Source organism: Filicampus tigris, chromosome 4, assembly GCF_054856515.1.
Source record: "Filicampus tigris isolate MCC_2025a chromosome 4, RoL_Ftig_1.0, whole genome shotgun sequence".
NCBI classification, from domain to species: domain Eukaryota; kingdom Metazoa; phylum Chordata; class Actinopteri; order Syngnathiformes; family Syngnathidae; genus Filicampus; species Filicampus tigris.
This window is the reverse complement of record NC_141220.1, coordinates 7,381,080-7,393,761: the sequence shown is the minus strand read 5'-3', so window position 1 is coordinate 7,393,761 and position 12,682 is coordinate 7,381,080. Positions and strand designations below refer to the sequence as shown.

At 44.6% G+C, this 12,682-nt stretch overlaps 1 protein-coding gene across 1 annotated transcript in view; it reads left to right on the top strand.

Annotated features, from left to right (window-relative positions):
- Window positions 1-7,169: 7,169 nt before the first annotated feature.
- Window positions 7,170-12,682, top strand: part of jph3b (junctophilin 3b) — a 65,213-nt gene continuing 59,700 nt past the window's right edge. Inside the window, exon 1 of the mRNA XM_086028265.1 lies at window positions 7,170-8,840. Within this exon, the coding sequence (XP_085884391.1) occupies window positions 8,459-8,840 (382 nt within the window). The 5' untranslated portion in view covers window positions 7,170-8,458. The remainder of the gene's footprint in view (window positions 8,841-12,682) is intronic.

Genomic DNA, 12,682 nt, shown 5'->3' with positions numbered 1-12,682 from the left:
CAAGTTAAAGTGGGAGAGAGGAGCGAGTAGCGGAAAGATGGAAGAAGAAGGAGAAGAGGAACAAAAGATGCGGAGCGGAGAAGGTGGTGAGGACAAAGTGCGCGACGTGCCAGAGAAGACATCAATCACTGGTTGAGCACCAGTCTACCCCGCTCTGACCTATTTTATTCTCCATCAGCATGCTGAATGAGGGATGAGAAGAGGCTGATGAATAATAGAGGAGGAGAAGAGATGGATGAGAATGAGGCTGTCTTCCAGCCTCCCTCCTTCATAGCCCCTGGTCTCTCTGCGTTTCCCCCTTTTTAATTTTAACTCTGGTACAAAAAAGGTTCCATAAATAACCAAAGACATTTTTTTCAGGGTGCATTAAGATGACGTAGGGGGACGTAGTATTCGATAAAGATGTTCCGTACGTGTGTTAATTGTGCAAGGAAGAGAGAAAGAAAATTAGTTTAGAACATTTTTTTTTTACACGCGCACACAAACGTTGCTCGAGATCTCTTCCAACCACATAAAAAAAACACGCAAATCGGGACCTATTTTTTTGTCTCGTCTAACATTCCTAATCATTACCTAAAGTTATCTATAGAAGACAAATTAAATTGCACTCATTGCATTGCATTCATTTAACCTTTACCTTAATAAAACTTCCAAAAAAATCTCATGCGACCTCAACTCAGTGTGACGTTTATTATTATTTTTACAATTGTTTTTATTGTAGTTAACATCTGAGTTGTCACTGCATGATGTTGACCCTTGTGGAGTTATTTACTTGCAATTTCAGCATCTGTGCCTGCAGATATGTTTAAAGATCCTGTTGAGTCATTTTTGTAATTTTTTTCTAAAAACTACATTAATATAAGTTTGAAGATACAGTAAGCGCAGAAAAATGTGAAAAAGGAAAAAATGTGAAAAGACCAAACAGTTTAGTACTGATGTTCAAAGTTGTATTAAACTTATCCGTTGTTTGGAATTTTTCGGGATGGCTAACATGGGGCCCAGTGACGCACTTGGACCCCTGACTAGAGTCGGCCCTCATCCCACAATATAGATAGATAAACGTGAGTTATTTAGTAATAATTACTTGATCAATTTCTGCCACTACAGAATGCAGTTTGCCATGTAGCTACTGTATGCTAAGAAATGCATCTTCCTTTAAGTATTATTTGTTTGGGCTGCAGTGTCTGTTGTGTGGACCCACTCATGGCGCACGGAGCGAGGCGTTGGCAAATTGGAAGACCCAGCCGCCGACCGCGAGCCAGCAGCTAGCTAACGGCCTAAAAACTTGCCACCATCTTCCCCGGTTCACCTCGTGGGTCCACATAACAAAGACACTTTCAGGGCAAGATAACGGTTTATCACGCTAGCTGATGGTTAGCTCACGGGCTAACAGCTTCTGGAACATCCAACATGTCAGCACCTCCCTTGGTGTTGTGTAAGCGTGTGGGTCCACATAACAAGAAACACTTGAGGGGAACTTAACAGTTCATTAAACACGTTATTCATTGTAACAGACATGTGTGACTCCAGACATTTTAGCACACATTAGCGCCTTTCAGACCAAACAGCCCAAGAACTTTGAGTTCCTGGGAACAGGAGTTCCTGGTAGTAAGAACTTGTGTGTGGACCACTAGTTTGCGTTCTCACAGAGCGACAAGGTGGGCAAGGTAGTTTATTCAAATTGGACTGATAATGAAAGTCAGTAGGGGAGGGGAGTAATCTACTACCCCTCCATGCCCGTGCAGCTATTATGAAGTTCTTAAATATACCATTGTAAGGGATTGATCTGTTTTTCCCAAATAAAAAAAAAAGAATAGATTGTGCTTTGCAAGTTTTTATTTGTTTAAAAAAACAACAACAAATGAGTGATTTTAAAAATTAAATAAATGATTGGTTCTGGCCAATTTTGTCCACCAATTTGCTAATCCCTGCTAGAAAGCCCAATTGGAAGTCCCTGTCTTGCACTCTGCTCTCCCCCGAAGAGCTCGCTCCAGTCTGGTGCTCTCCTCTGAACTCAGGAGCTCGTGCCTTCTGGCCTCCTTGAGGACGTGGAGCTCCTGCCTGCGCGTGTCCATTTCCTCCATGAACTTGGCCTGGCTTCTTTCCTCCATTCATTCTAAGACATCCATGAAGAGGTTCTCTCTGTCCTTCTTCCGCTTAACCTATATAGGCATATGAGTGTACAATGAGTAACAGTACATATTTAGCAACAACTGCAATATAATACACCATTTTGCAAAGTCTGATTTTATTGGTCATTAGTTCCCGCGGTCTGAAAGGGCCAATTGGCTGTCGTAAAAGTCACTAGAAGTCGGTAAATGACACCATCACCCAATTGGCGTAAAGGCCTAGAAAGACCAAAACGACGTTGACCAACAGTGACAGACGCTTACCCCCTGTGGCGTGGGGCCGGCTGTCGGCACATCACGCTGGAAAAATACACCACAACGACAGACAGCGACGCTGACCATTAAAGTAAATTCTGCGCATGCATAAAATGTAATACCCTTCCATACCATCAGCGGCGGTAGTCACCATTTCTCATGGTTAGAAAAATCCAACCGGAAAGCCGTTGGTCAGGGGCGGTTTATAAAAATATAAACAATACATTCAGCTATATTCTTCGCTCGCGATGAACTCCCACACGAAGTAAACCATCACGTTCTTGACACGGTATTGTGAAATGCTTACATTGTCAACCCTCGCTCTTGTACTTGTAAGAAGATTAAGGCAGCGAAGGCGTGCTCACTGTTTATCCACATTTGTCACTTCCCGTTGGCGCTCCGAGCGCTGATTTGCTAGCTAACAGCCAATCAGAGTGACCAAATTTCACGACTCACGACACCGATTCAACATGCTGAAACCCTCACCAGACGCTTATTGTCGAGTTACGACACTATGACGGTGGTCACTACACCAATCAGACAGAGCATTCAGACGCCACGACACTTCACGACCTCCGACGTCGGTTTGCTCTATCCAAGCCTTAATTGTACTTTTGACTGTACAGTTTAGACCAGAGGTTGGCAACCTTTTACACTCAAAGAGCCATTTCGACCCGGTTTCTATGGAAAACACGAAGAGCCGCGAACACTTTTTGACGTAAAAGGAAGATATGTGTATATATATCCGTCATCGTTACCGCTTATCCTCACAAGGGTCGCGGGCGTGCTGGAGCCTATCCCAGCTGTCTTTGGGCAGTAGGCGGGGGACACCCTGAATCGGTTGCCAGCCAATTGTTGGGCATACAGAGACAAACATCTGCAATCACAATCACACCTAGGGGCTATTTAGAGTGTCCAATCAACCTACCATGCATGTTTTGGGAATGTGGGAGGAAACCGGGGGACCCAGAGAAAACCCACGCAGGCATGGGGAGAACATGCAAACTCCACACAGATAGGCCGGAGCTGGGATCGAACCCACGACCTCTGAACTGTGAGGCGGACGTGTTAACCAGTCGTCCACCGTGCCGCCCTTTCAAATGAATTAAAAAGCTGGAATTAAATTATTCATCTCGCAAACAAAATTTATGAATTTAAAAATACAGTGGAAAAAAAGAGCACTATTTCACTGAACAATGAAAATAAATATTTGCAAAATAACTGCCTGAATGTTTATTTTACTTGGTTAATGGGACTTCTGCTCCTGAACCTTTGTGCACGTGCAGCATCTGCAAATCAGGGATGGAAAGTCATTTTCATCATTCCGCAGGACTATAAGCTGCCGTCTTTTTAAGAAGAATCTCAATGACTGCACAGGCAACGGAAAGACTTTCTGGGGGCTTCTGTGTACTTCCCTCTATCGCTCGACACATTATAAATAATTTTTGATCTGTAAAATATCTGCCCCCCCCCCTTCAGGATGATTAATTATATATCCCATAATAAATCTTTTTTTAATTTTTTTTTTATACTTTCAGCATGATCCAAAATAATGAGTTCACACGTAAAAATATCTTAAGTATAAGTGGAACAACATGAATGTACATAGTGTCTTGTGAATGAATGAATGAATGATTTTTTTTTTTCAAACATGTATAATGATCAAAAGCATAACTAAAAATAACATAAAACATATCAACATAACATACCATATTAGGAGTAGTATATTAGGAGAGTTTTAAAAGGTTTATTGGCTTCATGTAAACGTAGTCAGTGAGGCCCTTGACTCTAAGGCTAAGTTCACACCACAGGTCTTAATGCTCAATTCGCATTAAAAAAAAAAATCTGATTTTTTTGTGTAAGTGTTCATATTACATTGTAAATGCGACCTCAGTAATTGGGGAAAATCACGAGGTGGCGCTTTAATATCTCATTTCATGGAGACATCACTAACGATGACGTCACGTCAACAGTGCTTAAAAAAAATGAATCGACCATGGCTGAATCACTACGAACGCCATAAATGTCCACTTTATGCTTCATGTTTCAAGTGGGATTCAATTAAAGTAAAATATAAAGTCAACAGTGTTACTCAAAACAACTTTGCAGATTCGATCCTCTGCTGCCAGCACTTTCCCTCTGCCTGCGCCGAGCGCATTTTGGGCTCCGGATGACGTCAAAGACCGCGGCCGCATTGAAAAAGATCGGATACGTCTCCGATCTAGGACCACACATGAAAGCGACCCAGGTCGCATTTGAAAAAATAGAATTGAGCCGTTCAGATTGTCATAAAAAAATCAGATACAGGTCGCATATGGGCAAAAAAATCAGATCTGGGTCGCATTTGCCTGCCGTGTGAACCTAGCCTAATTGATTTAACATGTGTGATGTCATGTTTTTATCTATGCCGTCACATGCGTTCCTAAAGGTGCTCGTCCTGATCTTATTGTGCCCCCCTGCCACCATTCATCTCTCCACCCACACGTCTTACGTCTTTCCACCCGCGTGTTTAGAATCTTTAACCTTAATCCCTAACCTCACTGTGATTTTATTACCGTAATCTGGCCCGGAATGGGTTTAGCACTCCGAGACACGGAAGGACAAGGACAACGGCAGAAGGACTGTTGAAAAAGGAAGGCTTGGGTAGATAATAGTTACTGAAGGGCATATTAGCATCGTTTGTATTTTGGTATACTTCAGACCCAGGGGGGTTAGTGAGTGGTAGTTTGACACAAACGGAAGCCTGTTTAAAATCATAGGCGGACCGGCCTATAGGCGATTACAATTTTTCCCAGCCGGACAAAAAGGTGGATAGACAGATGGCAGAAGGGTACCCCTGCTGTAAGCAATAGGCAATAAACGGAGCTCGAATTTTTAGTAAAATGCCCAGCTCATCACATTTTTAAGTCAAAATGTGATTTTGACTTCAAAATGTGATGAAAGTTTGTTTGACTACTGTAACAATCTGCCTGCAGAGGTGGGCATTTTACTAAAGTTTGCCGGTCATTCATTCGTCATCCATTAGCAGCTTTGGTACCCATCCGTCATCCATGTCTGTGCACGCCACTGAAACATATACATGGGAGCTTTGCACACTGTTACCTTTTTCGTGTACCGTCACTGTCCTCGACTCTGAACTGTAAACGTAACGCACCTCTCAGTCTCGGCACCTTTATTATACACTGAAACACATGTACTCCTCCATTTCACAAACACCGGTAACTTTGCACTCCGTCACACACAGCTCAAAAAAACAAAAAAACAATTAAAGCATTTTCAGGAATTTATAAAACTCTCCCTGCGATTGGCTGGCAACCAATTCAGGGTGTCCCCCGCCTACTGCCCGAAGACAGCTGGGATAGGCTCCAGCACGCCCCTTGTGAGGATAAGCGGTATCGATAATGGATGGATGGATGTTTGAACACCTTACACTTACAGTATGCTAATTTTGTATTATTCGTTAATATTAAGCTAGTAGAAGAGTTCTGTTAACCGAAATGATACAGTTTGGTTTCGTTGAGCAGTTAGGTGTTTAAATAAACAATGTTTGAACGTCTTTTGTTTTATGTCAGTTTGACACTCAACCTTAACCGGGCGGGAGTGGCAAATAAACAGCTTGAAGCACGCACGCTTTCCATTTTATGTAGAGAATCTATTTGCAGAAGTGCTGAGTGATGACCTGCACTGGTAAATATCCTGGAACCACAGGGCACATATAGACAAACATCCATCCATAAATCAATTTGCTACACCGCTTAACCTCATAGTGTGAGGATTGTGTTTGAGCGGGGACCTATCCCTTAATTCCCTTTGCTTACTTTTGACGAGAGACGGGGTGTACCCTGGACTGGTCACAAGCCAATCGCATGGCATATATAGACAAATAACCACAAGCAATTTATAGTCTTTAATTAATCTATCGTGCATGTTTTGGGGAAAGTGGGAGGAAGCCGGAGTACCTGCAGAGGGCTAACCACTAAATTTTACCATGCTGCATATCCCCTTTTGCTCTCCATTCAACCTCACAAATCACTACAAAAAAAATGACTCCAACGATTTAAAGGGGACATCAACCCAAACTTATTATTTTCTAAGACTATATTGTAAGCAGGCCCACTATTTGAAACAGGCCATTCCGATTAATACTGCATTTGTGGAATATGAGTTAAGCAGCAAAATCCACCCGTTTTTAGCCATGTCAGGGCTGCCATTTTTTCACTTCTGTTGACTGAAAATGACATCACAGATGCTCAGGGCTCAGATATCGATCAATCATGGCTCAGCTTCAGAAACCAAGTGAGCTGTGATTGGTCGTTACCTTCGCGATGTAATTTTCAATCGACAGAAGTGAGAAAATGGCCGCCCCCTTAGATTGCTAAAAACAGGTGGATTAACTCTTATTCCACAAACGCAATGTTTATCAGAATGCCTTGTTTCAACAAGCATAGAACATATTCTGGGTTGGCTTGCACACCAGGGCAGTAGTTGGCGATGTCACTCTAGACACACCAACTGCTTGCCTGTTTTTTCGTTTGTGAATTTTACATCAAGTGTCTTTGAACACACAAAAGATTGTAGTTGATGATTGTAGTGCAAGAATCATGGAAAGCACATTTGAGGTGTGGCACAGAATGAAAAGCGTTGAAAAGCTACAAGTGCGTGAGGATTTGAGTGAGAGCGTGTGTCTCTTTAAAAGGTGGAGCGTGTTTCTCTAAGCAGGAGGAGGAGGGAGAGAGTGGGGTTGGCTGCCCGCATTGGAACAGTCCTCTGTAATGAGCAGATTTTCTAGGGGAGAGAGAGCGAGAGAGAGAGAGCGAGAGAGAGAGCGAGAGAGAGAGAGAGAGAGAGGATAAGAAGAAATTGTGGGAGCAAGACAAGCAGGTTATGCGTCAGCCGCTCCTCCACAGGGAAGCGTGGAGATGAGTAGGAGATGCTGAAGAGCATGGAAGACAGCAAAACAAGATGATATAAATGGATATTATCTCATCGAGCTGAAGGCAACCCACGCAGAGGATAAACCACTTATGGACGCAGTGGATTAAAGACCTGCGGACAGGCTGAGACAAGCTGCAGGACGAACACGGGCGGAGATATTCATCTATTCACTTATTTATTTTCATTGTGTGCGTGTGTGTGAGGGGGAGACTGCATTGCTGCTTGCTGGCACTCTATGGACAGTTTGAATTCATATTCGTCCCTGCTTTCCCCCCCAGCCTTTCTAAGTACGCGTTTGCTCCCCGCCTCGACGTGTGTGTGTGTGTGTGTGTGTGTGTGTGTGTGAGTGCGAAGCCAAAAGTGAGCTACAGATTGACTTAGTTGTGTGATGTAACGATGCGATGCCTGATCACCAAGCGCGGAGCTGAAGACAAACATCAATGTCCGGGGAAGGAAGTGCTTTTTCGATCGATCCGACAGCATGTCACATGCCCGTGCAGTCGGGGCCTCGGTCCTGATTGTAGAAGCCTAAGCGTGGATGTTTGATGAGTTGCCATTGGGGAGACTTCTGTGCTCCACGCGCCACAGGGGAGGAGGAGAAGGAGGAGGAAGAGGAGGAGGCAGCATAGTCACATAGGAGGCGGCTGGAAGCAGGAAAGAGGCGAGTGAGTGCTGTGGACCGCGTAGGAAGGCCCATGGCGGACCGCTGGAGCTTTCTCACGGTTTCATCTCCAGCTGAGAGGCAGCGATGGGACCGCCGTCCTCCTTTCTCACATCTCTCAGGAGCCAGCAAGTTGTGAGTCGGTGCTCCAAAGAAGCCAGCGGGAGGATGGTGTGAACTACCTGCCAGGAGATCCCCGACGGCGCCGTGCAGGACCACCTTGTTTCTTCTTCCTGGGTTTGTAAAGCTTACTGCGTCTGAGCACAGCGGCCTGCGTTGAACTGAGTGGGAGTTCTCTCCCTCCCACTCACTCCTCCCTCTTCTTCATCTCCTCATGTGACCTCCACCTCAAACCTCAGCTCCATGGACTGATCCCTCTAGCACCAACCTGTCCTCCTTTCTACTCCCACTCTTTTCTTTTTCTTTTCTTTTTCTTTTTGCCGAGGCTTCAGGTGAATTGCCGAGACCTGTTTCATGCATGTCCACTGGAGGCAGATTCAACTTTGACGATGGGGGGTCATACTGCGGTGGGTGGGAGGAGGGCAAGGCGCACGGCCACGGGATATGCACGGGACCCAAGGGCCAGGGCGAGTACTGCGGGTCGTGGGCCCACGGCTTCGAGCTGCTCGGAGTCTACACTTGGCCCAGCGGGAACACTTACCAGGGCACGTGGGCGCAGGGCAAGAGACACGGCGTGGGTGTGGAGAACAAGGGTAGGTGGGTCTACAAGGGGGAATGGACGCACGGCTTTAAGGGACGCTACGGCCTTCGGGAGAGCACCGGGATGAGCGGCAAGTACGAGGGGACGTGGAACAATGGGCTGCAAGACGGATACGGCACTGAGACGTACTCTGACGGAGGTAAGATGGGGAACGTTTTTGGATTGCTTTGGGTGTGAAGGGAAACACATTTAGAGAAATGAATGCCTGGCAAAGGGCAAAAGGGGATTCAGAAAACTGTGTGACTGAAAAAGGATTGACTGCGGGTGACGGAGAGTTTAGAAATGTACAATGGTACGAGGTCATCAAGAGGTCTTATTGGGTCATCCTGCCCTGCGAGCGCTCACACACAGACATTCAGAAGTGACATATCGTCTCGTCCGACGGTACTCATTTTCTCATTGTTCTCGACACAGAGCCCTTTTACGCCATTTGTTAAGGTAACCAATCACAGCATTGCTTTGGAGCCCGATAAGACAAATGTTTCAAAGGTCTCAAAGTAGAGGTTTGAAAGTAATAGCTTGATAGTGATAGGGACTTTTTAAATGGTCAATACAAACTAACACAGAAACAAAATGTAATAGCACCCAGAAGAGCGCTGAAAGTTGCCAGGGCTGAACTTTAAAAAAAAAAGAAAACAGTGACAAAAATTGCAGATGCTGACACTACTACTACCACTTGGTTTACAGGAATATATCATTTATAACTCGGGAAGAGGGGTGAAGTAACTCAAAGGAGATAAAAGCACTGACATTTGGCCTGCAACTTTACACAACAGGCTGAAAACGCAAACATTTCAACATCGGTTTCAAACTGTAATTTTTTTTTCCCAGCACGGCACCATGATACTTTGTGGGAAAATGCTGAACACATGCACATGCGTGTTATATGCTCTGGGTAGTCAAGTACATCACAACCAAAACAATGGTAGACCACAATACTGCTGTTGGATTTGTGGCTCTAGACCTCTTCAGCAAAGTGTACAATGCTAATGTGTCCATCAGAGTCCAACTGGTTGCATACTTCAACTTTTATTAGTTTTTTTATGCACTGGTCCTAAATTAGGGTCACTGGTAAATTGGAGCTTGTCCCACCTGACTTTGGGCTGACTTGGGATACACCGTGGACTGTTTGCCGGGCAATCACAGGGCGCTTTGTAGACAATCACGCCTATAGCAATTAAGAATTTTCATTTAACCTTACATTCATGTTTTTGGAGTGTGTGAGGAAGCCAAAGGACCAGGAGAACATGCCAACTCCAAGCTGTAAGGATATGCCACAATCAGTTTCTCCCATAAACCTCACAGATGGTATTCACAGGGTTTGGGTTGCTCCAGGCCAGAAATGCATATTACATGCAATTTCGCACATTGGTGTGAACAATACTGTAGTCTGTGCGTAAATTCCCTTTCAAAAACCTAAAGGGAAAAAGTACCTGTTTGTGTTGCTTAAATACACTCTACCCTTTTTGTTCTTCGTATGGTATGAGGGCACGTTGTGGATTTCGATGCATTCAGGTCAGGTCAGAGAAGTGTAAGGGGTGAAAATGATACAGGACAGAGGGCAAAAACAACAAAACAAAGCTTCAAAATGAAAGTCTCAAGAAAGTAAAGTTATTTATAACATAAACAGAATGTAGGCCTTAATTTGTTACATCAATGACGAACAGAACATTTGTGGAATGTTTTTCCTCCCCTTTAATGAAAATAATGACTATTCCTATTCTATTTAACATGACCGTACAGCCATCCAGGTTGACAAGTTGACAACGAGTTTGCATGGTAACCCCAGGCTCCTCCACTGCACTGATGCTAAAATGTTCATGGTAACTTAAAAAGTGCTATTCAGGACGTTTGGGGCTGTTGGAGAGCGACAATTACTGATACAAAGTGAGATCCATTGTTTATACATTTTATGATTACAAAATACCCAACTAGCAATGACTTTGATCGTGTCGATCGGGGCCCCATTACGTCAAACGCAAATGACCAGTATCTCATGAAAGGGGTGTTGATCGCATGGCATTAACTCAATAACTGCCAGGCCTCCAGTTTAATGCTATTGATATATCTGCCTGTCAACAGCAGTGAATGAATCAAAAAAGTAGACTCCTGCCTATCATTGGGAAATTTGTCACTTGATTGACATTCAGAGGAGCCAGTCACACGCCTGTTGAATGCCTCACCGCGCATGCGCATACAAGGGTGCTAAGTGGCAAAGCTAGCACTTTGCATTCTATACTAAACTTAATAATAAAGTCTAAAAATGATTAGTGGACCAAGTAAACCAAGTATTTCCATGCATAGCAAAAGGAGGAATTTTTTTTGGAGGGGTCGGGGGCGGGGCGGTCAGTGGGCCATCTTGGACTCGCTGCGGAGCAGGTGGGCCCGCGCTCGCAGCTGTGATGGGCACGTCAGCCCACGTCGCATCGTCGCAGCCGCCGACGGACGACCTGGGCCAGCCTGAAATAATGACGAAATGAAGACTCAGGGACTGAGGTGCCCACCACTGGCTTTTTCCCCCGACGCCGGAGAATGAACCGTGGGATGGAGGGGTTGTCCACCCGAACACCAGCATGGGGCTGGAGGCCCCCCGGGTGGCGTGTCACAGCTGCCGGTTGATGTGGTGGTAGTAGTGGTGCTGGGGAACCGGGCCGGCCGGCTGATCTGTGTCTCGCGCCGGTTGGTCCGCCCCAGGCGCTTGCTCGCCAGCTGAAGGAGGGAAATGTGGGGCGGCATTTTGGACCATTGATAAACATTAATGTCAAGTGCATCAAGTGCAGTTCCAACATGAATGATGTTCATTGCAAAATGTGCTTGCGGCTGGTTATCAGCAGCTCCTGTTTGGACTCCAACTCTGGCTGAATCCATTCAGCACAAATCATCGGAGTAAAGTAAGGACAAAAAATGTACACTAGTTGCATTGTGCAATATGGGCTCATGCATTTATGCAAGGTACACCGATATAATATTGCATGTATAAAGAATTCTACGTATATTTTAAAATAAATAAATTAATTAATTAATAAGTAGCTAGACTTGGTTCTTTATAAGTAGCTTGCATGCTGATAAAGTGTGGGAACCTCTGGTGTGATACTGTAGATAGCTTGATATCGTTTGATAGTGCTACATCGATAGCTAGCTAGCTACCTAGCTAGCTAGGGGAAATAGGGGAAATTCACTGTTCTGTAGTCTTTACAATGAAAACAAGATAAGGCAAACCAGGTAGAACTACTAATAATATTGAATATATAAAATATGAATCACAGTGTTTATACAAGTTAAAAAAAAGAAGAGGTTATAATTCCTGTGCAATCTGAAGGTCCACAAACAGGTGCACGGTGAAGCGTTAGAAGTGTGGAGTTAAAAAAAAAAAACGCAATCATCGTGTTGCTCTAGAGCACATGAGGGACCTTATTTTCATGCCCTACGCAAGTCTAGTACAAAGCACAGTAAAACTGTGTGTATGGATGGAGTTTTCTTTCTTTTAGTATTATCCTAGACTAGCACAGGTAGAAGGGGGTGTTAACGCCAGTGAGGGAGGGACCACAGCCGACTTGTTTGCCATTCAGTGGAAGGGGCTCGCTCATCTTCTTTAAATTCAGGACAGCGAGAGCTGCGCATTATACATGGCATGTAGATGTAGGTGATCAGCGTACACAAAGTACATTTGAAAGGAACTGCAAGAAGATCTCCACTTGTGGATGATGTAAAGTTGGCCGCTGTGAAATGGGCACTTGGAGACCAGACCGCCTTTTACCCCAGATTGTGTATCTGGGTGTGACATCATACATGACGTCATCAGTGTCATCAAATTCCTTTGAGGAAATGTGCTCACTGTCAGTGACTGTGTGCATTTTTGTTCACAGAGATGTTGTGATTGCAAAGACACATAAACATGGTGGTGTGTTTGTAACCTGGGCAAAAGCGCTGACGCGAATATGCATGCAGTCTACTTACATAAGTCTACTATGAACAGCAGGA